At 44.2% G+C, this 27,637-nt stretch overlaps 1 protein-coding gene across 9 annotated transcripts in view; it reads right to left on the reverse strand.

The window, feature by feature from the left end:
• dmd (dystrophin) overlaps window positions 1-27,637 on the reverse strand; it is a 1,595,363-nt gene that overhangs the window by 319,898 nt on the left and 1,247,828 nt on the right. For all 9 annotated transcript variants that reach the window (XM_078408877.1, XM_078408870.1, XM_078408878.1 and 6 more), the window contains one exon: window positions 10,385-10,539. In XM_078408877.1, the coding sequence (XP_078265003.1) occupies window positions 10,385-10,539 (155 nt within the window). The remainder of the gene's footprint in view (window positions 1-10,384; window positions 10,540-27,637) is intronic.

Genomic DNA, 27,637 nt, shown 5'->3' on the forward strand with positions numbered 1-27,637 from the left:
CGATGGGCCTGTTCCCACACTGTATCTTTAAACTAAACTAAACTAAAAAAAAGATGAGGTAGCACAAGCAATGATTTCAGTTAGCAAGAGTTTGTAAATGACAAATAATGCTATGGTTGGTCCAGAACTCACCTGTAATTCTTTGCTTTGATGGTTCGCGGTCATACCTGTCAGCAGGTTTGAGTACAGCTGCAACAGTGAAACGACCAAATACAAAAGCCCTTTCCACATTAATTTGTGGAACATAATTTGCAAAGCTATTCGTCAGGTAAGATTTCCCTTTCAAGATTTGTTAGGCTAAGAATTTATTGCTTAATTGAAGTTATAAATAGGGAGATTGCTTTGAACTGAATGATCAAAGCTAAATGATCTCAAAGACTTCTGTGCTATAATGGTGTTCCACAAAAAGACCAGAACGATCCCTCTCATGGCTGACCATATTACATACAGCTGACTTTCCCAGCCTTTGTGAATGTTTGGCAGGGGGTTGGAGTGTGGCTGTTCCCGTCATCTGTGGTTCCCTAAAATAGATTAGTTAACCTTAATTTCTACACCTGGCCCACTTGAGCTTCAATAAACGTTCATCGTCTGGGATCACTGGTGACAGAAAGGTCACAGCCTTCTAATTTAGTTTCCTGGAATAATGTTCCCAGGCAATGCAAATTTTCCCGTCGGAGTCTTTGTTTTCCTATGTGATTCCTTAGCAATATCACTCCATTATATTCAAAATTTATAGATTCATTAATATTCAAACTCCATGTGATATAAAGCTGGGACTTTCTTACAAGGTCGGTGTAATGAATTTTCTATGAAGCCAAATAAATCAATGTACAGGTAGTATACAGTTGATCACTGTATACCAGGTGACCAGGTGCAATAAGGTACTTTGTAAGTGTGTAGGAAGGAACTGCAGATGCTAGTTTAAACCGAAGACCGGCACAAAAAGCTGGAGTAACTCAGGCAGCATCTCTGGAGAGAAGGAATTGGTGACGTTTTGGGTCGAGACCCTTCTTCAGACTGGTCAGGGATAAGGGAAACGAGAGATATAGACAATGATGTGGAGAGATAAAGAACAATGAATGAAAGATATGCAAAAAAGTAACGATGATGAAGGAAACACGCCATTGTTAGCTGCTTGTAGGATGAAAATGAGAAGCTAGTGTGACTTGGGTGGGTGAGGGATAGAGAGAGAGGGAATGCCAGGGCTACCTGAAGTGAGAGAAATCAATATTCATACCTTTGGGCTGTAAGCTGCCTCAACGAAATATGAGATGCTGTTCCTCCAATTGGCGTTTAGCCTCACTCTGACAATGGAGGAGAACGAGGACAGAAAGGTCTGTGTGGGAATGGGAAGGAGAATTAAAGTGTTGAGTGACAGGGAGATCAGGTAGGTTCAGGCAGACAGAGCGAAGTGTTCAGCGAAATGATCGCCCAATCTACGTTTGGTCTCGCCGATGTATAATGCATCACATCTTGAACGGATACAGTAGATAAGGTTGGAGGAGGTGCAAGTGAACAACTTGAAAGGACTGTCGGGGTTGCGGGAGGAGGAATAGGGATAGGTGTTGCAAGCTCTGTGACTGTGTTCAGACTTTAGACTTTAGAGATACATCGTGGAAACAGGCCTTTCAGTCCACTGAGTCTGTGCCGACCATTGATGTGCTGGTGTGCTGACCACACCAGCACTATCTTAAACACTAGAGACCATTTACAATTTTTATAGAAGCCAATTAACCTATGAACCTGTACGTCTTTGGAGTGTGGGAGGAAACTGGAGCTCCCGGAGAAAGCCCACGTGGTCACGGAGAAGGTACAAACTCTGTACAGACAGCACCCGTGGTCAGGATTGAAAGTGGATCTCTGGCGTTGTAAAGCAGCAACTCTACCGCTGCGCCACTGTGCCACCCGTGTTGTTCGCCTCTGAAATGGAGAGCTTTGCAGGCCACTCTTGATCACTCTCATCTCAAGCTATTTTACAGCACAAAAGAAATTAATTTTTAATTCACATTGACAACAATATTGAGAATAATGTGGAATTTGTTTTTGGAAGGGTCACATTTCGCGATGTAAAACTGCATGTCCTTGTAATTTGCGATTCTTTTGCCTGCAAGGTCTGGGTTAGTTGGTACAGTTGGATATTGGCACTTTAATGAGCCAATATAGAAGCAAAGAACACTTCTGGATATGGTCAGCTTTGCTGTCTGCAGATGAGCTCCTGATGGATTTATGTTTTTTTATTGTCCAATTACCTACTGATTGGAGTGAGGGAGGTGGTATATTTATTTAGTTTAGTTTAGTTTAGAGATACTTTAGAGAGGCCCTTCGTCCCACCAAGTCCATGTTGACCAGCGATCCCTGTACACCAGCACTATCCCACGCACGAGCGACAATTTACAATCTTTACCAAAGCCAATTAACCTGCAAACATGTACGTCTTTGGAGTGTGGGAGGAAACTGTAGTACCTGGAGGCAACCCAGGGTTCTGGCACTGTAGGGCAGCAACTCTACCACTGTGCCACCATGCCGCCCTATAATCTAGTCATAGTCAGACAGTAAATATATGTAGCAAGCAATGGCCCCCGGCAGAAAAAATGGATGTTTCAATGCTTCCCACACAAGGATCTGCAGTTCTTAAAGAGAACAGTGAAGATTCAAAGGAGACACAAGGAATACTGGAATTGAGCATAGGATACAATGTGTTGGAGTAACTCAGTGGGTCAGGCAGCATCTCTGGAGGTCATGGACAGGTGACGTTTTGGGTCGGGACCCTTCTTCAGATTGGGTCAGACCCTTCTTCAAGATTCAAAGCAGGTTGCAGGCAATGGCTTCTGACAGGCAGTGGAGATTTTAGTGGTGAGATGTTATAAATCATTCCACTTTAATGAGCGCCTCATGTAAAGGAGTACAGATTTGATCAGTAAATAAAGACCCCCGTGATATTGCCCAAATGTATGTTTGTGGCATGGATTTATCGATTTACTACTCTCATCTTGAGAGTGAGGATTGAAGCCAGGGAACCTTCCTGATATAAAATGCATCTCCCACAGGCAGTGCTAACTAGGCGCACAATGGCATCAGCATCTACGTGTTATTGCCAACAAACCTGATGGAATCCACTGTGGTGGATGTTTATGTCAACTTTCATGTGGTTGTGTGTCTTGTTGCTTTTCACTGAGTATGGCTGTATGGTAACTCAAATTTCACTGCACCTTAACTGGTACATGTGACAATAAACTGACCTTGAAACCTTGAACCTGGAAATTCCCAGCATCATTTCTTTACAATAGACAATAGACAATAGGTGCAGGAGTAGGCCATTCGGCCCTTCGAGCCAGCGCCACCATTCAATGTGATCATGGCTGATCATTCTCAATCAGTACCCCGTTCCTGCCTTCTCCCCATACCCCCTGACTCCGCTATCCTTAAGAGCTCTATCTAGCTCTCTCTTGAATTCATTCAGAGAATTGGCCTCCACTGCCTTCTGAGGCAGAGAATTCCACTGATTTACAACTCTCTGACTGAAAAAGTTTTTCCTCATCTCCGTTCTAAATGGCCTACCCCTTATTCTTAAACTGTGGCCCCTGGTTCTGGACTCCCCCAACATTGGGAACATGTTTCCTGCCTCTAACGTGTCCAACCCCTTAATAATCTTATACGTTTCGATAAGATCCCCTCTCATCCTTCTCAATTCCAGTGTATACAAGCCTAGTCGCTCCAGTCTTTCAACATATGACAGTCCCGCCATTCCGGGAATTAACCCAGTAAACCTACGCTGCACACCCTCAATAGCAAGAATATGCTTCCTCAAATTTGGAGACCAAAACTGCACACAGTACTCCAGGTACGGTCTCACTAGGGCCCTGTACAACTGCAGAAGGACCTCTTTGCTCCTATACTCAAGCAGGTGGCATGAAAGAAACTACTGCATTGCTTCATGGAAATCTGCATTTTGGCATTTCATGTAGAAAAATATAAGGTTACATAAAGGACTTGAGGTGGTGGTATTTGCTCTGGATTGTTTTAGTAAAAAGCTAAATGGTGCTGCATATCTTTAGATCTTGTAATTCTGTAGCCTGGAAAAGGGATGGTCCATTCCTACCTGGAACAGGTGTTAGTTGAGAATGGAGAGCACATTGGGATTGTCAATAGTAGAGATGGAGGGAGAGAGGGAAATAACTTTTAGGACTCATGAAGCTGATCACGCCAGATGGGTGAAAAGTGTTCATCTCAGGTATCAATATGATCTCATATACTCCCATAGCTCTTCAATTTAGTTTAGTTTAGTTTAGTTCAGGGATATGGCATGGAAACAGGCCCTTCATCCCACCGAATCCGCACCAACCACCGATCACCCATACACTAGTTCTATCCTACGCCAGACACAAGTTACATAAACCAATTAACCTACAGACCTGTACATCTTTGAAATATGGGAGGAAACCGGAGCACCCGGAGAAAACCCACACGGTCACAGGGAGAATGCACAAACTATGTTCACTTCTCCATTGTGCTGCTGCAAGTAAGAATTTCACTGTTCCGTTTTGGGACATATAACAGTAAAACACTCTCAACATCTGGTCAGACGTCCATGTTGGCTGGGAGAGGAAGCATGGATCTGAGGAAGCCTCGCATCCTTAAACCTGCACTTCAAGCAGAAATTATATTCCCTTACTCACTCCCTTTCTCCACTTACATCAAATCCAGTGCTATTGCAAACTGCTCAATAAAGATAGACACAAAATGCTGGTGGGACAGGCAACATCTATGGAGAAAAGGAATGGGTGACATTTCGGGTTGAGACCCTTTTTCAGATGTCACACTTGGTACTTTAGTCCCTCTGAGTTGCTCCAGCAGTTGTGCCCAGTGTAAACCAGCATCTGCAGTTCCTTCCTATACCTGTTTAATAAAGGTTAGGCTATTTATAAAATTAACTTCACATCCTAATTCAAGCTCAATTACCTGCAATTATTTGCAAAACTACTCAATGTAGTCCAAAAAATATTGTATTGCAAGGTTACATTGTGGGACCATGTGGAAGGCATACAACTCCACTATACAAAACAAAAAGCACATGTGAAAGGTATACGGCTCCACTATACAAAACTATAAGCACATGTGGAAGGTATACGACTCCACTATACAATACTATAAGTACATATGGAAGACATACGACTCCATTATGAAACACTATAAGTACATATGGAAGACATACGACTCCATTATGCAACACTATAAGTACATATGGAAGACATACGACTCCACTATACAAAACTAGAAGCACATGTGTAAGGTATACGACTCCACTATACAATACTATAAGTACATATGGAAGACATACGACTCCATTATGAAACACTATAAGTACATATGGAAGACATACGACTCCACTATGCAACACTATAAGTATACATGGAAGATATTGCTATTCTGGCTGCCTGCTTAATCATTCCTGGAAAGCATCTCAAGTTGCCGGCAGTGGCTGTGTTTCCCAGTTATTACCCATGTGTCAATGAGATTGAAATAGTGGGAAACAGAAAATGTGCTGAAAACATAACTTACTGCTTTGCTAAGTGGCAACTTCCTCTAGTAGATCGAGTAACATCATACGTCACATTAATCATGTAGTCTCATCAACTGTTGCTTTATCAGCACTTGACTGAACAAAAGTAAATTCGGGGAACTTGGTACTTTACAGGAAAAGTCAAAATTCTTCCTTTCCAGTGGCGAATCAATGAATAAAAAGAGTAAAATTTTGTTGTGTATATTTTTTAGTTGTTACTGATAGACATTCAGTGAGGTACCTAACTAAATATTATTGCATATTGCAATATTGTTATATGGTATATTTGAAATAAAATGATTGCCACAAATTAACTAATTGTGTCTCAAGGTCATTGAGTCATACCGCATGAAACTGGATCCTTTGGCCCAACTCATCCATGCTGACCAAGATGTCCAATCCCAACTCATCCATGCTGACCAAGATGTCGAATCCCAACTCATCCATGCTGACCAAGATGTCCAATCCCAACTCATCCATGCTGACCAAGATGTCCAATCCCAACTCATCCATGCTGACCAAGATGTCCACTCTCAGCCAGGCCAATTTCTCGTTGGCCCATATTCTTCTAAACTTTTCCTAAACCTTTCCTATCCATGTACCTGTCCAGATATCTTTTGAAATGTTATTACAGGTGCTCCTCACCTTACGATAGGGTTCCGTTCCGAGAAACCCATTGGAAACCGAAAATATTGTAAGTTGAAATGCATTTAATACGCGCGATCACGTGGCCGGAAGCGAGCTGTGGCACGCTGACGTTTGCACCATCGCAAAGTCGAACTATTGCAAGTCGAAACATCATAAGCCGGGGAGCACCTGTATTGTACCTGCCTCACCTACGTCCATATACCCACCACCATGTGAGTGAAAAGGTTGCCTCTAATCAACTGTGTGAAATACAGAAGCTAAATTGAGGTCAGTTTGCAGTCCTTGGAAAGTCAGTACAAAAACCAGCACAAGTACAAATAACCATTTAAATGCAAAATAATTATCTTAGACAAAAAAACAAAACACTCAGGGAACAACCTTGCAATCTTTTTCACTTTGTGAACAAATTGAGATGCCAACTGGCTTGAGCTGGATGATATTTAAAGTCACCTTACAGGCAGAAATCTGCCCAATGTTATTCAGAAATTAGAAAAAGGCCTTTCATTATACAGATACAAAAAGGCCTTTTACACAGATATAACAAATGAAATAAAACCTTGTGTCCATTTGCAACCAAAAGCTTTGTGTAGAATACCGCAGACAAGATAATTGTATTGCAGATCAGATTAAAGATCTCAATTTTGATTTCATTTTCCACACTTATAATTATCACAACTTCAGACCTAACTAGAGCGTGACAAGACTGGACTCCTCTGCCTCCTTTCAAAACTGCAGAATTACTGCAGTTTCTAGCGAACATATATTCATTTCATAAAAGTTACAAGTAATATACATGCATTTAAATCTTTAATGTGTGACCTAATCATCCGTTTTATGGGACTATGTGTATTCTGTAACAAGAATATCTCAGTTTCGAACCACCTCCATTTTCAAAGTACTGCAGTCGGTTTGCTGATATTTAGGACAGCTAGAGAACGAATCCAAAGCTTTGCTCTGAGGTCAGCCTGATCTGGTTGCAGTATCTCACACAACATCTCGACTTGGAAATACAACGAGTCCTTTATTGGGGTGGGATCTAAATCCTGGAACGGAATAAAACGTGCATTCCATTCACCAGGAGGGCTGCAGTAGTTGAAAGAGACTATTCGTGGACTGACAGTTCGCTTCCCGTTCCTCATTTTCTTACAAGTTTGTGTACCTTTTTGTCACAGGAACTGCTGCAGCCAAATGTCCTCAAATAACAGGCAAGAAAGCAGATAGGCTAACTGGCAACCATAAGCTACACGTCAGTGCTGGTTACCGGGCAAGTGTGAGTGAAACAAAAGGTGCATTAAAACAAACAAGGAGGAGGTATGTGACATCAACGGAATGCATCATCTGGGAGCCAGCATGGATTAGATGGGCAGAATGGCCAACTTCTGACCGTGGTCAGTATTAGGAACCAGAATGAAAAAGGCAAATCAGGCAAAATCAAGACTAAATACTACCTTGGAGAAACAAGGAACTGCAGGTGTTGGTTCGCAAAAAAAGGCACAAAGTACTGGAGTAACTCAGAGGGTCAGGCAGCATCTCTGGAGAACATGTATAGGTGACAATAGAGTCTGAAGAAGGGTCCCGACCCGAAACATCACCTTTCCATGTTCCCCAGAGATGCCTCCTGACATGCTGAGTTACTTCAGCACTTTGTGCCGAAATACTACCCTATTTTAACTCAAAACATTTTGTGTTTGCTGTTCAGAATTAAAACCTGTCCTGTTAACTTAAGGTATCTGCTTCATCAGAAAGGAAATTCTGCTGACAGCAATTTTGAAGAACAAAGGATGAAGGTGTGAAGCTTCATGGTTTGAATCATAACAACAAATAATTCACGTGGAATAGGATGACAAAATAAAAATCCAGTGGCATGGTTGTCATGATAAAATGTTGTGAAGCATCAGGTTATATTTATCACAACAGAATGCTGTTAAACAGACTGCAACAACATTGAGGCAAAAGCAAATCACATGAAACATTTTCAGAACACTTTGAAGATACTACTCCACAATATCTAACATACTGTCTCACCGTTCAAGCCAATAAAGCTATTGAGTTGTAGGAAAGAACTGCAGATGCTGGTTTAAATCACAGATAGACACAACATGCTGGAGTAACTCAGTGGGTCAGGCAGCATCTCTGGAAAGAAGGAATGGGTGACGTTTCCGGTCAAGACCCTTCTTCAGACTGATGTCAGGGGATTGGGCGGGACAGAGGCGTATAAAGGCATTTCCTAAAATCTAGCTTATGCGTCTGTAATGCAGCTTAATCCAAGTGCATCAAGAGCAACGTCTGAAGTCCAAACTGATCCAGGAGGGAGAAAGGGATGAGTTTAGATTAGGGTTGCCAACTGTCCCGTATTAGCCAGGACATCCCTTATTTTGGGTTAAATTGGTTTGTCCCGTATAGGACCGCCCTTGTCCCATATTAGGCCCGAGGGGCGCTGTAGGCCCCGACGCTGTAGGCCCCGACGCTGTAGGTCCCGATAGTTTAGGTTCCGACACTCTAGGTTTCCGACATTTTAGCTCTGGACAGTCTAGGTCCGGAAGGCCCTGGCACTGCCTAACGGAGGTTGCATAGCAACCCGCCTCCTGGCCTGGGCGGCCGCCATTGGTGGAGCGGGAGCACGTGGCCGCTGGCTGGGTGAGGTCACGTGGAGCACGGGGCGGTGACGTCACCTTGCCCCGTATTTGGGAGTGAGATAGTTGGCACCCCTAGTTTGGATCAACCTGGCAAAGTAAATGAAGGGAGGAAGAAAGCACGGATAACATTAGGCCGGTAACTAAGGGGACTTCTTTTTTGGAAGTGGACAATCAACTGTTTATTACACATACATCAAATGGGAGGCAGCAGAAAGAAAACCAGTGGCTTTAATCATAAGGATGGATAAATGAGCGTAAAGTTAAAAAAAGAACTATATTTTCAAACAATGTAAGGCCTGGTGCATCTGCTTTTGAAATATTTTTTTCTGAGCTTTCCTCCTTGTACAAGCAAAATGATGACAAGATTGTGGAAAAGGAGCACCCACTCGAGAATTTGGTAGCTGGAGAGAGAGAGTGGGGGGGTGTGAGCGTATTTGTCGTATTCTGCAACACGATTGTACCCTTGCTTTATGAGAGGTTGTTCCATTCACTGGGTCTCTACTTGTAACATCAATAGCTTCATTTTGTACAATTGCACTCAAGGACTTTATTTCCTCCAGTTTTGCTCTCGGTCAAAAATATTAATCTAAAGATTTTCTCCTCTGCAATGTGGTTATTAACCAATGGATTTTAAAAGTGTTGAGACCGGCATTAAAAAAGTCCGTGGGTTACAGAAGAATTTTATGTGTTTGATTAAGCAATCGGCAAACACAGCAATCTAATTCCCCCTCCTTCAACCAGGATATATTGTCTTATGTCCATAAAATTAAGAAAAACGATTTTATGGAATAATTATAAACCAGAAGCACTTTAGCATGCTGCTTTTTACTTCAATTTGCACATGGATGAAAATACACCCAGCTGTGTGTTGCTGATGCAAAGAGCCCTTCATCACAACAGATCCATTCCCTGGACCATAGAAACTGAGCATGGAGCGCACAATTTAAGACCTTCCAGTCAGTAAATTGCAAAGCTGTACAACATCCACAAATAAAACATTTGTATGATGAAAGGCATCCAATTAATGTCTCAACATGACATTCTGGGCACAGCAACCAGCGTCTGAATGACTTCTGCTTAAAGTTTAAGTGTCAACACTTTAAGAGCAGAAAGCAATCTCAGTCAAAGATTCACATTGACCTGGTAACTCTGGTCATGCGATCAAAGAAGTAATTCTAGTAAATTGCAACTTACTTGAACGATAGAGGCCTTAAATGTCATAGAGTCATTCAGCTTGGAAACAAGCCCTTCGACCCAACTTGCTCACACCGACCAACGTGTCCCATCTACACTAGTTCCACTATTGGCAATCTCTAATAAAGCCCATATTGAATTGATAAATTCCACGATTTGTGGCAGGATGCTGAAACAATGGTCTTTACTCGGTAAATGCTTTGTACTCTTACTTGCAAGCATCCAGGAGAAGAATAAATATGTAGCCTAAATGAATCTGCAACCCGCACCCCCTCATCCCTCAAGACAAGTAAGGCATGACATTACCAGTGGAATATGTGAAGCCAAAGATACTGCAGCAGATTACCTTTTCTGAACAGCCGCCCATGAAACGTTGATTCCATCGGACATCATTGCCACCTTCGAGGTGTTGTCTGTTGAGTAATCCCGCAGGAGCTTGCGTGCGAGATCATTAGCTACGTCCACCTGTATCTGCCATTGACGCAACTCCCTGACGAATTGCTGAAAACCAGAAAAACACAACATTCCTGATGTCGGAAGTTCCAAAAACAACGGAGGAGAAGGAATAGGATTCATTATTTCAAATTAAATTACTTTTAAGAAAGTATGCTCTCCAGTGTGGTTTGTGCCTAGTTCAATGGGTCAGCTGTTTTTATGATGTACTTAGAAAAAGAACTGAGGTTATACAGCTCCACAACTGATTTTGCAGCACCTTTTGTTCCAGAGCCTTGCTCGATATCCGTCTTTGCTGGACCAACAGAGGCCACATAACAATAATTCAACAATACACCTCTGACCCACTAGATTTACCCCTCCCATGTCTCTGAAGCACTATGGACGGCTATAAACTTAAATAACACAAATATTTAATGTGAATTACATGTGAATTAAATGATTGATGAAATACTTTAGCACAGATGTAAATCAGACAGGTTTATTAGTTCAATATGAACAAAAAAGATTTGTTAATTAATTCTCGTAATTTTGTCTGGATTAAAGTTGTTGCCGGACCATCAGTTGCCAGAATATCAGTCGTGCTAAATGTTTGGAATCGCTAAAATCATTATTGTTTTCCCAATGAATTGAAGAGTGTGTTTCCAACGATGTAATGCTAAATTTGAGGTGATTGCAAGATCAGAGTTTGACAGTAAACCTATTTCTAATCGTTTCCTATTGAACATGTATTCCCCTGTTCATTTACCTGTGGAACTCTCTGCAGCCCAACCGTGGAACTGGAAAAGACCAGCTGGGCCACTGAATCGCCCCTCTCAAGCACATGCTTTTGTTCACTCACTGTTTCCTCACTCTGTCTCCATGGTGCAATGCTATCAAATGCACAGCCTTTACAATCATGCTGCTCATTGTTGACAACGTGTAAAATCTAAATGACATTTTGATCAGATTGTACAAAAAAATAATTACCCCTTTTACCCACCCATAAATAAAAATAAATCTGTTATATCCGTTACTGCTGCTATTTTTGTGTACACAACAATGTTCCTGATTGTTGGTTTCAGAATGCTACTTCCTGCAGCACTGAACCTGCCAGTTACATACATTCCTATGTACTGTACAATTCTGCAGCCAACAACAGGTCTGTGACTCTCCAAGCTCAAAGTTCTTTTGGTTATCCTTCTGTAAACTTCATCTTGAAACTATTCTGTACCAAAGGTTATCCTATTATCTCTTGCTGATATATGTTTCTTCTTGGTTTTACGTTATCCCATCTCCATAGGAGTCAGCAATATCAAATTCTCCCGTTGCTTAGCTGACAGGGAAAGAAAACTGCTGCTCCTTCCTGTCCATTCTGGCCATATGTGACACAGACTATATTCTTTATTGCTTCAGGGCAATTAGGGGCAAACAATAAATGTGGGCAATGCCAATTATCTCCTTATCACAGATTTTAAAAAACGCAATAATAATTCACTTTGGACACTTTTCCCAATTCAATAGGTGCTGACTTGTTAATATAACGTTACCATTCGGCCTCACCCAAACACCTCACTCCTCCGGACCTCTCTGCTCGAATATTGGCCTTGTCTCCCCACACATCCCGGCCCTCTCACTCCTCGCTCATCGGCTCTTTTTCCTCAGGTTCCTGGGCCACTTTCACCACCTCATCATCCGCCCCCATCTCTCCCACTCCTCCGGCCCTCCTCCCAACTCCTCCAGCGCTCTCTCCCCACTCCAGGATGGTTAACAAATGCCCACATGTAAACCGAATTTAAAAAACATTCCGTATTTTGGTTTTGCAATGTTGAGGAGCACAAATATATGTCCAAATCAGAAAGATGTGAAACACAGCAGGGAACTTGAAGCAGAGGTGTTTCCATGCACCTGCTGCCCCTGTTATTCCAATGGGAGCGGAGATTGAGAGTTGCTATTGAGGAAACCTTGTCCAGAGGCCTCAAGTATCTTGCATATGACATATTTTTGACCAGGTGCAGTATTTGCTCTCGCTGGCAGTCTGTTTGTCCTTTGTCCTTTTTGTTTGTGTGATTGGTGGTGGGGTGTTTTGTTTTGGTTGTGTATGTGGGGGGGGGGGGGGGTGGGAGTGGGGGGGGGGGGTGGGGGTAGGGGTTGGGGGGGTGTGGGGGGGGGTGGTGAGGGTGGGTGGGTATGTGAGGGGGGGTGTGGGTGGGGGAAATCTTTCTTTTTTTTTAGGTCTCTTCCGCGGGGCCTTCCATCGCCCGGCGCGGCTCGGCCGCGGGACTGAACAGCGCCCGGTGCGACTCGGCCGCGGGGCCTTCCATCGCCCGGTGCGGCGCGGCCGCGGGACACCATTCTGCTTTAGTTAAACATTTTGTTCAAGATGGCCGCGCCGTTGTGTTTGGCTGCCTGCCACTGTATGTTTCTTTTTTTTTTCCTAATCAGATGTGCAGCACTTTGGTCAACGTGGGTTGTTTTTAAATGTGCTATACAAATAAAATTGACTTGATTTGACTTGACTTGATTAAAGACCAATTGCAATCCCCATGTTTTGAACTTCCATGTGATATTTTACAATTATCCTCACAGGCCAGTATTTCTTCCTTCTTTCTGAATCTCCTCGCAGAAGTAAACAATGGACAAAAAGCAATTCACACTTTCCTTTCTGACATTGTACACAAGTTTAACTAAATGCAATATATAAAATTGGCTTCAACAAACAGTTTAATTTAGCTGCAATGTAAATGGTTAATTCCATGACAAAACAAACCTAATAAATAGAACATATATCAAACCTTAAAATTCTAAACATTAGCAGAGATATAATTCCCCACTAATAGTTTCAACAATACTAGCATGTATCTTTATCAAAGCCATCTGTTTCTCATTGCCTCATTGTTAGAATTCAGTTGATGTCGTTTATGTTGTCAGTGACCCAGTTCAGAATGGCAACAAGGGAAACAAAACTCTGAATATATTTTCTCCCGCGTGTCATGTGTTTCCAAGTCAAAAAGCGAAGAACATAAATCATGGTGCAGCAAGTGACCTTCTGGGAAAGATACAGCTGTTCACAAAGCTTTTAACAAAGCAAGAAATCTACTCTCTTATTGTTAGCACTGAGCAATACTGCAGCACTACATATTGGGAACCTAGTCCATTTGATTCATATTTCGCCTTTATTCCGGTCAATCGGCAGCAGAGGCAAACATTGGGATTCATAATCCTTGCTGCAAAGGAAGAAAAGCAGCAACATGTAGGATGTGTTCTCTAAACTGTGCTGTGGCCCACTACAATGTTTGCATATCAACAGTGAGTGACAGCAAGATTCAACCTGACTGACGCCTATGAGTTCCTCAATGTTTGGATATAATAGAATGCGGAAAGCACCCATTATGAAGTCATTGAGATATACAGCGGAAATGCAGGCCCTTCAGCCAGTCATGTCCATGTCAATCATCAAGTGCCCATCAACGCTCATCTAATTTACCAGCACTTGGTCCACAGCTTCTATTTCTTGGCAATGCAAGCGGATTTCTAAACAATTATTAAATTGGGAGCAATTTTGGGCCCCATATCTGAGGAAGGATGTGCTGGGGCTGGAGAGGGTCCAGAGGAGGTTTACAATAATGATCCCAGGAATGAGTGGGTTAACATATGATGAGCGTTTGACGGCACTGGGCCTGTACTCGCTGGAGTTCAGAAGAATGAGGGGGGAGCACATTGAAACTTACCGGATAGTGAAAGGCCTGGATAGAGTGGATGTGGAATGTTTCAACTGGGCGAGAGTCTAAGTCCAGAGGTTATCGCCTCAGAATTAAAGGAAGTTATGGGGAGGAGGCAGGAGAATGGGGTTAGGAGGGAGAGATAGATCAGCCATGACTGAATGTAGAGTAGAATGTAGAATATAGAGGAGGGAGTAGACTTGATGGGCCGAATGGCCTAATTCTGCTCCTATCACTTATTAACTTATGACTGACTTATACTGACAACTTATAACTTACAAATCTTATGAGAGTACCTGCCTCCAGCATTGATTTAGGCAAAATATACCAGATTTTAATCACCCTCAGGGTGGCAATGTTTTCTCTCTGAACTTCTTACTCCCTACTAAACCTATGCCCTCAGTTTTGGACACTTCTGTTCCTCATAATTTTGTGTACCACTCTCAGGTCTGCCCTCAGTCCCCTCCAAGAAAACAAGCCCAGCCTATCCAGTATCTCCTTATACTGTAAACTAAATACTCCATCCGAGGTTACAACCTGGTGAATCTTTGCACCCTTTCCAGTGCAATCACATCCCAACTCAGTACTTCAGCTGTGCTCAAAGTAATGTTCTATCACGTTGAACCAGAATCTCCAACTTTCTACACCCTGGCTCACAAAGACCAGTATAACAAACGCCTTCTTCATTACCTTGTGCACCTATGCCAATTGTCAGTGTATCTGTATCTCACCATATTTGTGCAGATGGATAATATACCTGGCAATAAACACTGAACTCGACTTGACCTTCAGGTATCGTTGACCGAGTACAATACTCCCTCAATACTCCCTCAATACGCCCACCCATTTATTGTTTATGCCCAACCCATGTTAGTCTTCCCAAAGCACATGATCTTGTGCTTCTCAGGATTAAATTTGATCTGCCTCCACTCTGCTATTCCACTTCGGAGAACTGCAGAGAATCTATGGAAATATTTTGCGCAAGACAAGTAGACATTATTGAAACAAACTGTTTATTATAGTAGAAACATTAAAGCAGATGGCAGTTTACTAAAAACAGACACAAAGTGCTGGAGTAACTCAGCGGGTCAGGCAGCACCTTTGGAGAACATGGATAGGTGATGTTTCAGGTCAGGAACCTTCTTCAGACCAATTGGTTATTAAAGTCTGATTTTAATTTTATTCAATGCAAGAGTTAGTGGTTCAAGCTGGTTGCTGCAAGGGCAAAGAATAACCAAGTAGCTGCAACTTGTTAATTGTTGTACTTTGCATGGTATCAATGTCAAATGTGTGAAGCTTAGCTTTGAATGTCAGTTAATATTGCCATGGTGACCATAGCTCCACTTCCAGTTGTTTCCATTCATTATACGAGAAAAGATCCCAGTCATAAATCAAAACTCAAATAATTGGAATTTATCACACGATAATTTGAAACAAAATGCACAGAGAAATGTTTCACAAGAGTGCAATTTCATGGCAGCTTGCTATTGGGCTACTGGAAGTTTCAGCTTATTAAGAAGACAGCTTTTATTAAAAGTCACCCGTGTCTCAAAGCCCTGTGAGCAATGATATATATTTAACTGGTTGTAAACACTTTGCTGTTGCAAAATATATGTGAAGGACACATTGAACCAGTCAATTAACCGTGCACCCCCACTAGATGGCAGCATGGAGACAGTAGGCACCAGCGTGGAGACTGGTGGCACCAGCGTGGAGACAGGAGGCACCAGCATGGAGACTGGAGGCACCAGCATGGGGACAGGAGGCACCAGCATGGGGACAGGAGGCACCAGCATGGGGACAGGAGGCACCATCACTAGATGGCAGCATGTAGACTGGAGGCACCAGCATGTAGACTGGAGGCACCCTCACTAGATGGCAGCATGGAGACTGGAGGCACCCTCACTAGATGGAGACTGGAGGCACCAGCATGGAGACTGGAGGCACCAGCATGGAGACTGGAGGCACCAGCATGGAGACTGGAGGCACCAGCATGGAGACAGGGGGCACCAGCATGGAGACAGGGGGCACCAGCATGGAGACAGGAGGCACCAGCATGGAGACAGGGGGCACCAGCATGGAGACAGGGGGCACCAGCATGGAGACAGGAGGCACCAGCATGGAGACAGGGGGCACCAGCATGGAGACAGGGGGCACCAGCATGGAGACTGGAGGCACCAGCATGGAGACAGGGGGCACCAGCATGGAGACAGGGGGCACCAGCATGGAGACAGGAGGCACCAGCATGGAGACAGGGGGCACCAGCATGGAGACAGGGGGCACCAGCATGGAGACTGGAGGCACCAGCATGGAGACAGGGGGCACCAGCATGGAGACTGGAGGCACCAGCATGGAGACTGGAGGCACCCTCACTAGATGGCAGCATGGAGACAGCAGGCACCAGCATGCAGACAGGAGAATTCAATGTTTATACCATTGGTTTGTAAAGTACCCAAGTGGAATATGAGGTAGGATGGGTAAGAGAGAACTGCAGATGCTGGTTTAAATCGAAGGTGGACACAAAATGCTGGAGTAACTCAGAGGGATCGACAGCAGTATCTCAGTATCTCTGGAGAGAAGGAATGGGCAATGTTTCAGGTCTGAAGCAGGGTCTTGACCCAAACCGTCGCCTATTCCTTCTCTCCAGAGATGTTGCCTGTCCCGCTGAGTTACTCCAGCATTTTGTGTCTACCTTGGAATATGAGGTGCTGTTCCTCCAGTCTGTCGACTGATTGGGTAGGTTCCCAACAGGATCACCTACGTTTAGTTGGAAAAATAAGTCCAGCGATCTCCATTTGTGGACTGTCAAATACTCATGTCCTCAACTCACTGACTGATCTGTAATACCAAATCTGTCAGCCTGTTGGATTATTGTTCCTGCCACGCACATTGGCATTGATGTCTCACCTCACTAAGATTCAGCAGCATCTCAATGGAAATGTGATTACTCTGGGCATTATTGGAATGCAGATTAAGGGCAGAATGTGCAAGTTCGTTACTTTTTAAGTCATTTCATTTCAGAATATTTGTGTTTATTTGCAGGAAATTTTTTGGTTAAGTCTAATTAGCTTTTCTATTTTTTAAAACATTTTCGAATTAAAAAAGAATAATATCTTCAATTTTATGGTTTTATTATATGTCCCGGGCAGCACAGTGGTGCAACGGTAGAGTTGCTGCCTTACAACGCCAGAGGCCCAGGTTCAATCCTGACCTAGGGTGCTGTCTGTACAGAGTTTGTATGTTCTCCCTGTAACTGGTTTCCTCCCACATTTCAAAGACTTACAGATTTATAGTTTAATCACATTGCTGGCGCGGACTCAGTGGACAGAAGGGCCAGTTTCTGCAATGTATCTCTTGTCTAAAGTTCTATACCAGAGCTTTAAACAAACATAAATCGCTCAGATTTCATAAAACTTTCAAAACGTTTGGTGTGCTCCGAGTGGGCGCTTCCTCAGTGCACCTACGATGCTGCTGGGACCATGTCTCTGGGATACTTAATACCAGTGTACAGGTCTTCTGCACAAAAGATAATCTGCTGGTATATCCCAAAGATAGATACAAAAAGCTGGAGTAACCCAGCGAGACAGGTAGTATTGCTGGAGTGAAGGAATGGGTGACGTTTCGGGTCGAGACCCTTCTTCAGACATATCCCAGCTGATCAGGCAGCATCTACTGAGGGAAATGGACAGATGCCATATTGGGTCTGGGTCCATCTTCCAATAATACATGATATCACTCTGCTTGGACTTAGCACTGTCTCTGTTAAGTCAAGGCAGGCAGAGTCCATGGGTGGTGACTTAAACACTGATATAATGTCAAACTCCATCTGACTACCACTGACAATCTACATTTCCACCTACTACTATCACCAATTTCCATTGTTTCTGTCTAGTTTAGTTTAGTTTAGAGATACAGCGCAGAAACAGGCCCTTTGGCCCACCGGGTCTGCGCTGATCAGCGATCCCCGCACATTAACACTATCCCACACGTACCGGGGACAATTTACACTTATACCAAGTATACAAACACAAGCCAATTAACCTATAAACCTGTACGTCTTTGGAGTGTGGGAGGAAACTGAAGATCACGGGGAAAATCCACGTGGTCACGGGGAGAACATACAAACTCTGTAAGTTCTTAACAACTTCCAATTCCTTGATTCCCACCACTTCATCAATTCCTTGATTCTCACCACTTCATCTTCACAATGGCATCCAGTCCCTATTCACTTGCATCCCCCATCAGGAAGGCCTGAGCATTCTTGGTTTCTTCCTAGAACATAGACAAAACCAGTTCCCCTCTACCACTGGTCCCCTCTGCTTGGTAGATCTTCAGTTTACTTTGAGCAATATTATCTCTTGATTCCTCCCACTTTGCACAAAATCAAATCAAACTCCTTCCGCACTGCCTCTTGTACGAAAACCATCCATTGCTCTCAATTCTTTTGTTTCTGTTGCATCTGTTCTCCACTCCAAGATATCTAAGATGTTCACCCTTTTCAAGAAATGGGGCTTCCCGCCTTGTCCTTCCCCCTGACTGTGAGAGACGGAGCCTTCGCCCAAGACTCCCATTTCACGCACGTCTACTCTCACCCCACCTCCTGTCTGACTGAACGGGGATAGATTTTCTTTGGACCTTCACTTTCACCCTTCAAGCCTCCATATCCAGCAAGTAATTCTTCGACATTTCCACCAGTCACAACACGATGCCATCGTAAATCACCCCTTCCCCTCCACACTCCTTTTTGCTTTCTGCATTGATGACTCTCTCTGTGATTCTCTGCTTCACTCGTTCCTGTCCATCCCACTCCTCCCACCCCTTCCACAGGCACTTTCCACTGCAATATCTGATCTAACACCTCCTCCATCACTGCCATCCAGCAGCCTAAACAGCCCTTCCAGATGAAGCAGATATTCACTTGCACCTTCTCCAACCTTGTCCTATTGGTGTTCTCAATGTGGCTCTGTGTTGCTATTTCCACCTTTCCCTCCACCATCTGACTGCATCTACCAATCAACCCCTCCTCACATGTTCCTACCTGATGGCTGCCAGCTCCAGCCTATCTCTCGCCTCCTCACCTCATTATACTGGATATACCACCTCCCCCCCTACTCAGTCCAGTGAAGGATCTCCTCTCCAAATACCCATCTGCCCACCAAGCTCACGCTGACCAGCGATCACCCATACCCCAGTTCTATCCTGCATACTGGGGACCATTTACAGAAGGCGATTCATCTACAAGCAAACATGTCTTTAGAATGTGGGATGAAACTGGAGCACCCAGAGAAAGCCCACGTGCTTACAGGGAGAATGTCCAAACTTCATACAGATAGCACCCTTGGTCATGATAGAACTCGGGCCTCTGGTGCTGCAAGGCAATGACTTGCCATCTGCAATCCTCCAGAGAAACCCACTGAGTTCCTCCAGCAGATTGTTTGTTGCTCCCGGTTCCAGCATCCGCAGTCTCTTGTGCCTCCAGCAATTTGCTTATTTACACCCTATGTTAAAGCTACAGTTTGGAATCATCCAGAACTTTTAATGGGAGGATTACTTGGCAATTTAGCAGGGTCTGAAGAATATTGTCTCAACGGAGAAGGAGGAAGCTTGGTCTGGAATCCAAGTTTTAAGGAGTGTTGTGATAGAGTGGTGATCTTAAAGCCAGCTATTTCCTGAGTCATTGGTACAGCTGGCAATTGTGGAGTTTTTTAAATTAGACCTGCACAAGAGGCCAAAACAGGTTGAGCAGAGTGCTCTGGTCATGCTACTAAATGCCGCATGACATTTGGCCATCCAGGAACTATGATCCAGCATGGAGCAACATCTTCAATAAAATGGCAAGAAACCTGGTGGAAGGAACCATACCCAACATGTCCAAAGATGGTCTGAAGAAGGGTCTCGTCACCTATTCCTTCTCTCCAGAGATGCTGCCTGTCCCGCTGAGTTACTCCAGCATTTTGTGTCTGTCTATGTGCAAAGATACCTCCTCCTCCTCATAACCTGTCGTATTAAACAGGGGATGAAAGAAAGGAAGCCCAGTTGACGAATTGCAAAGCACTTCTATAACTTTGCCAGATGGGAAGTGACAGATTCTCCACATTTGCGAGATGGGGTGAGAAATTCACATTTTATGTATTTCTGTCCTTGCTTTCAATCAATCACTGTCCATGAGTGTACGCCTTCCAAAAAGCCCTCGCTGCTGTGAAGAACTCACTTGGAGCCTCACACTTTTTACTGCTTAGAGCAATCAGCATGGTAAGTTCTTCAGGCAGCTACCTCGGCTAGAAGGGATCTATTTAAAAAGTACTATTTCCTAAGCTGAACATGTTAAGAGGTTTCAGCTGCTGCGAATATTGCACTTTATAAATGCGTGTCCAGGGGGCAAAACTGTGCATTTTTGACACAATGCTTTTAAATTGCTTCATGGTGCCTTCAATTGAGATGATGCATTCAAAAGTATAACACACCAACAAAAATTGGATTTAAAAAAACATTTCAGTTTGAGCGGCAGAGCTCCACTGAGCTAAATGATGAATAAATTATCTTGTTCATGGACATTGCCCGCCATGTCAGAGAAAGTTGAATTCAGCTTGGGAATGGTGAGGGAAATAATAGACCTTTCTGCATTTTGATAAAAAGATAGAAAACACACCTTTTCAGAAAGGATTAGAAAGACAGGAAAAGGGAGGTAAAAATTTCAGGCAGAAAATGGTCAAACCTCCATGGAGTATCAGTCTGCAGACCGCAATTTTTATAACGATGAAAAGCTATTTATTATTTGGAGTCAGAAGTGTTTCATCAAAAATAAACACAAAATGCTGGAGTAACTCAGCGGGACAGGTAGCATCTCTGGAGAGAAGGAATGGGTGACATTTCGGGTCGAGGCTGAAGGTCAGGTCTGAGGAAGGGTCTCGACCCAAAACGTCACCCATTCCTTCTCTCCAGAGATGCTGCCAGTCCCGCTCCAGCATTTTGTGTCCGTCTTCGATTTAAACCAGCATCTGCAGTTCTTTCCTACAGTATTACATCAATGCTGATGCAGAGTGTTTTCCAATGCTATGGGAAAGACATAATTAACATCATGATTTTATATCTGAGAATTTGAAGGTGAAACTTGCAGCACTTAACACCATCATGATGGTTGGGTGCTTGGCTTTCAGCATCTCACACTCCTTTGTTAATTCTAGTGGGAGAGGCAGAGTAGTGAACCCAAGTTATTAATGATTTTCATATTGCTGGGAGACAAAGGCACTTGGGGGGATGTCCTTGCCTTTGTTCACTAACCAGTTCTTGCACAAACTTGCCTGCAGAATGTGAGCTAAATTGAATCCTTTTAGCCGAATAACTCACAACCTTCAGTGGATCTCAGACTTTAAAAATAAAATGGGGTCTGTGCTGAATAGTAAAAGGCTCAGAACAGCACGTGAAAACAATTTGCAGAGTGGTTGAGTGTGAAGTCTGAAGAAGGGTCTCGACCCGAAATGTCACCCATTCCTACTCTCCTGAGATGCTGCCTGACCTGCTGAGTTACTCCAGCATTTTGTGATACCTTCAAAATACCTGAGAACATTTATTATCAATATCTAAGCCTTGTTCACTACACTGCAATGACAATGCATAATTTAATGTTGAGTGATGTTTTAAACTTCCAAAACTTAATCCCACTCTTTTCAAATGCTGCTTTTAAAAATAAATGGAAGGATCCTTGTTGTATTGTGGACAATGGAGACGGTAAGCAACAATTACAGCAGGATCTTGATTAGCTTGGCAAATAGGCTGAGGAATGGCTTTTGGAGTTTAATGCAGATAGGTGCGAGGCATTGTATTTTGGGAAGTCAAACCAGGGGAGGACCTTCACAGTAAATGGGTAGTGTTGTAGAGCAGAGGGATCTAGGAGGTTAGATATACAGTTCCCTGAAAATGGCATCACAGGTAGGTAGTAGGGTGGTAAAGAAGGTTTTAGGTACATTGGCCTTCATCAATCAGGTTGTATAATATAGAAGTTGGAACTTTATATTAGACAATAGACAATAGACAATAGGTGCAGGAGTAGGCCATTCGGCCCTTCGAGCCAGCACCGCCATTCAATGTGATCATTGCTGATCATTCTCAATCAGTACCCCGTTCCTGCCTTCTCCCCATACCCCCTGACTCCACTATCCTTAAGAGCTCTATCTAGCTCTCTCTTGAATGTATTCAGAGAATTGGCCTCCACTGCCCTCTGAGGCAGAGAATTCCACAGATTCACAACTCTCTGACTAAAAAAGTTTTTCCTCATCTCTGTTCTAAATGGCCTACCCCTTATTCTTAAACTGTGGCCCCTGGTTCTGGACTCCCCCAACATTGGGAACATGTTTCCTGCCTCTAACATGTCCAACCCCTTAATAATCTTATACGTTTCGATAAGATCCCCTCTCATCCTTCTAAATTCCAGTGTATACAAGCCTAGTCGCTCTAGTCTTTCAACATACGACAGTCCCACCATTCCGGGAATTAACCTAGTAAACCTACGCTGCACGCCCTCAATAGCAAGAATATCCTTCCTCAAATTTGGAGACCAAAACTGCACACAGTACTCCAGGTGCGGTCTCACTAGGGTCCTGTACAACTGCAGAAGGACCTCTTTGCTCCTATACTCAACTCCTCTCGTTATGAATGCCAACATTCCATTGGCTTTCTTCACTGCCTGCTGTACCTGCATGCTTCCTTTCAGTGACTGATGCACTAAGACACCCAGATCACGTTGTACGTCCCCTTTTCCTAACTTGACACCATTCAAATAATAATCTGCCTTCCTATTCTTACCACCAAAGTGGATAACCTCACACTTATCCACATTAAACTGCATCTGCCATGCATCCGCCCACTCACACAACCTGTCCAAGTCACCCTGCAACCTCATAGCATCTTCCTCACAGTTCACACTGCCACCTAGCTTTGTATCATCGGAAAATTTGCTAATGGTACTTTTAATCCCTTTATCCAAGTCATTGATGTATATTGTAAATAGCTGCGGTCCCAACACCGAGCCTTGCGGTACCCCACTAGTCACTGCCTGCCAATCTGAAAGGGACCCATTTATCCCCACTCTTTGCTTTCTGTCTGTCAACCAACTTTCTATCCATGGCAGTACCCTACCTCCAATACCATGTGCTCTAATTTTGCCCACCAATCTCCTATGTGGGACCTTGTCGAAGGCTTTCTGAAAGTCGAGGTACACCACATTCACCGGCTCTCCCCTGTCAATTTTCCTAGTTACATCCTCAAAAAATTCCAGTAGATTAGTCAAGCACGATTTCCCCTTCGTAAATCCATGCTGACTCGGAACGATCCTGTTACTGCGATCCAAATGGTCCGCAATTTCGTCTTTTATAATTGACTCCAGCATCTTCCCCACCACTAATGTCAGACTAACTGGTCTATAATTTCCCGTTTTCTCTCTCCCTCCTTTCTTGAAAAGTGGGATAACATTAGCTACCCTCCAATCCACAGGAACTGACCCTTGACGGCTGCGGCTCGCTAGCAGTCTGTTCGTCTTTTTTCCTTTTTTTTTGTTGTGTGTCGGTGTTGGGATGTTTTTTTGTTTTTTTTGGTTGTTTATGTGTGTGGGGGGGGGGGGGGTGGTGGTGTGGGTGGGGGGATGTTGGGGGGGGGGGAAACCTTTCTCTTTTAGGTCTCTTCCTCACGACGCGGGGTGCGGCTTGGCCGCGGGGCCTTCCATCGCCCGGTGCGGCTCGGACGCTGGACTTAACATCGTCCGGTGCGGCTCGGCCGCTGGACTTAACAGTGCCCGGTGCGGCTCGGCCGCAGGGCGCAACATCGCCCGGCGCGGCTCGGCCGCGGGGCCTAACATCGCCCGGTGCGGCTCGGCCGCGGGGCCTAACATCGCCCGGTGCGGCTCGGCCGCGGGACTTTACATCGCCCGGCGCGGCTCGGCCGCGGGACTTTTCATCGCTGGTACGGCTCGGCCGCTGGACTTAACATCGCCCGGTGCGGCTTGGCCTCGGGACTTCCATCGCCCGGTGCGGCTCGGCCGCTGGACTTAACATCACCCGGCGCGGCTTGGCCGCGGGGCCTAATATCGTTGGTGCGGCTCGGCCGCTGGACTTAGTGGTACCCGGTGTGGCTCGGCCGCGGGGCCTAGCATCGCACGGCGCGGCTCGGCCGCGGGACTTAGCTGCGTACGGCTCGGCCGCGGGGCCTTCCATCGCCCGGCTCGGCCGCGGGATGTTTCATCGCCCGGTGCGGCTCGGCCGCAGGGACTTCCATCCCCTTGCGGGGACTGTGTGGGTCGGTCGGGGACGAGCTGTCTGTCCGTGGGCGTGGGGAAGAGAGTGGAAGTTTTGTTGCCTCCATCACAGTGAGGGGGTGTTTGGAGTCACTGTGATGGACGTTTGTGTTGGGGTCATGTGTCTTGTGTTCTTTTTTGTGTATGACTGCTATGTAATTTCGTTCGGTACCTTGGTACCGAATGACAAATAAAGCTCTGTTGAACTGTTGTTGAACTGAACATTGGAAAATGTTACAGTTGTACGAGACGTTAGTGAGGCCACATTTGGAGTATTGTGTTCAGTTTTGTTCTCCTTGCCTTTGGAAGGATGTCAGTTAACTGGAAAGAGTGCAGTGCAGATTTACGAGAATGTTGGCAGGACTTGATGAGCTGAGCTGAGAGATATTGACAAGCTAGGACTTTATTCCTTGGAGTGCAGGAGGCTGAGGTGCAGACTGGTGTATAACATCATGAGGTGAAAAGATATGGTGAATGCACAGAGTCTTTTACCCAGGGAAGGGGAATCAAAAACCAGAGGGTTATGTTTAATCCAATATATAATATGAACCTGAGGGGCAGGTGGGAATTTTTACTCAGGTGGGAATATGCAATTAGCTGTGTAGGAAGGAACTGCAGATGCTGGTTTAAACCGAATATAGACACAAAGTGCTGGAGTAACTCAGCGGGCCAGGCAGTTTCACTGGAGAGAAGGAATGGGTGATGTCAGGGGAGAGGGAGATTGATGTCAGGGGAGAGGGAGATACAGAGATAAGGAAGTGTAAGGTGTGAAAACAGGATAAAGGGAATGGAAATCAAGGAAAATGTGGAATAGATAATTGTTATCTGGGAGAAGGTAACAACAAAGCCAACAGAGATAAAATGTAGTCGAAAACAGTAAGACTGGTCGGAGAACGGGGAAGGGGGAGCTATGGAGAAACAGGGAAAGCAAAGGGTTACTTGAAGTTAGAGAAGTCAATGTTCATACCACTGGGGTATAGACTCCCCAAGTGAAATATGAGATGCTGTTCCTCCAATTTGCACTGGGCCTCACTCTGACAATGGAGGAGGCCCAGGACAGAAAGGTCAGTGTGGGAATGGGAGGGGAGTTGAAGTGCTGAGCAACCGGGAGATCAGGTAGGTTACTATTAGTGTAGGATAGCAGAGAGAACGGGACATCTGGTGTGAGGGAGACATTGAGCAGACTGTGTACTGGACATGGGGCGGTCAGTGTACGGGTAACATGAGGGAGGCAGGTTGAGGGAGTCACAAGATGATCAATGTGATGGTCACAATGAGGGAGCTTGGGGTGGTCAGATTGAATGTATAGTGTAGTTTACTTTAGAGGTACTGCATGGAAACAGGCCGTTTGTCCCACCAACAATCATCCCAAGCACTAGTTCTATGCTACACTCACCGGACAATTTACAGAAGCCAATTAACCTGCAAACCTGTACATCTTTGGAATGTGGGAGGAAACAGGAGCATCTGGAGAAAACCCACACGGCCACAGGGAGAACATGCAAACTCCGTACAGACAGCATCGAACCTGAGTCTCCGGCGTGGCAAGGCAGCAACTCTACCGCAGCACCACCGTGCTGCCTGTGATGGACATGGGAGGTCAACATGAGGAGGACACGTGGGGATGTCACTGTCAGAACACTGGGGTAATGGTGTGATTGAGATACTTTATAATACTGACTTGGTGCATGATACGAAATGATTTGATAGAACTTTATTTATCCCAGGAGGGAAATTGATCTGCCAACAGTCATAAAACACAAGATACATGAAATTAAAGTGACGAGTGGAAAGGATTGGGAATGTGCAAAGATTGGGGAGGGGGGAGAGGAGTCAGTCTACCCCATTGAACTAACCTACACACTCTTGTTTCAAATATAGCTGGTAATTTGATAAAGGTGGTCCGATTGGCAAACAGCACAAACAGCACAATGCCTCTGTACACTGGCATGTTGCAGCTGTGACGTGATTCTCTTGAAGCTGGGCTGGATGTGGGACGGGACAATGGAGTAACTCCACCAACTTCACCGTAAAATAATGTCCATGAAAATTAGAAAAACTAAAACAACCTGAACATTCAAATAACATTTATTACAAATTATGGGATAATATTGTGTCTGATTCATTTTGAATGAGATCAATGAAAAAAAAACATGTAATTGAATTTGTTTTGAATTGAATGTGATGTCAATTGATGTCATTTGGATTACACTACCTGGAATCTAATTTGCTGCCTCCTATAGGTCATTGTTATAGGCATTAATAACAGATTGCAGTAATGTATGTTTGATGGGTTACCCTATTACAAGGCAATTATTTCCTTTCTTACATGACTTCACGTAACGAACTTGCATAATTACACTAATGACACACATTTTTTTAGTTTCAGGCCCATTTATTACCATGTTATATCTGAATAATCAAATGCACATTTCAACTGCTTCATTACCTTAATTTCACTGCTTCAATTGGCTGGAACATTCTCCAAATTTCTAAGTTTTATCAAAGAGGCAAACTTGATACATGAAATTTCATGGAATTATTGATATTGTTTCATGAGAGTCTCCAAACTTTACTGCAGTAACTGACATTAATTTTATTAAATGTATTGAATAACCAAATGTAGTTTGTTTCTTCTCTTATTAACTTGGAGCGGCACGGTAGCGCAGCGGTAGAGTTGCTGCTTTACAGCGAATGCAGCGCCGGAGACTCAGGTTCGATCCTGACTACGGGTGCTGCACTGTAAGGAGTTTGTACGTTCTCCCCGTGACCTGCGTGGGTTTTCTCCGAGATCTTCGGTTTCCTCCCACACTCCAAAGACGTACAGGTATGTAGGTTAATTGACTGGGTAAAAAATGTTTAAAAAAATTGTCCCTAGTGGGTGTAGGATAGTTTTAATGTACGGGGATCACTGGGCGGCACGGACTTGGTGGGCCGAAAAGGCCTGTTTCCGCGCTGTATATATATAATATGATATGATAAGTGACAGATTGGCAGTCAATAAATATGTTAGATAAGTTTAAAGGATTAAATTAACACAGAAAATGCTGGAAATATTCAGTTGTGTTGTAAGGTTGAGGACCTGAAACAACAGTTCATCTCTCCTCAAAATGCTGCTTGGCCCCTTAAATATTTCATGCATTTTCTGTTTTTAATTTCG

This window comes from Rhinoraja longicauda, chromosome 12, assembly GCF_053455715.1.
Source record: "Rhinoraja longicauda isolate Sanriku21f chromosome 12, sRhiLon1.1, whole genome shotgun sequence".
Classification (NCBI taxonomy): domain Eukaryota; kingdom Metazoa; phylum Chordata; class Chondrichthyes; order Rajiformes; family Arhynchobatidae; genus Rhinoraja; species Rhinoraja longicauda.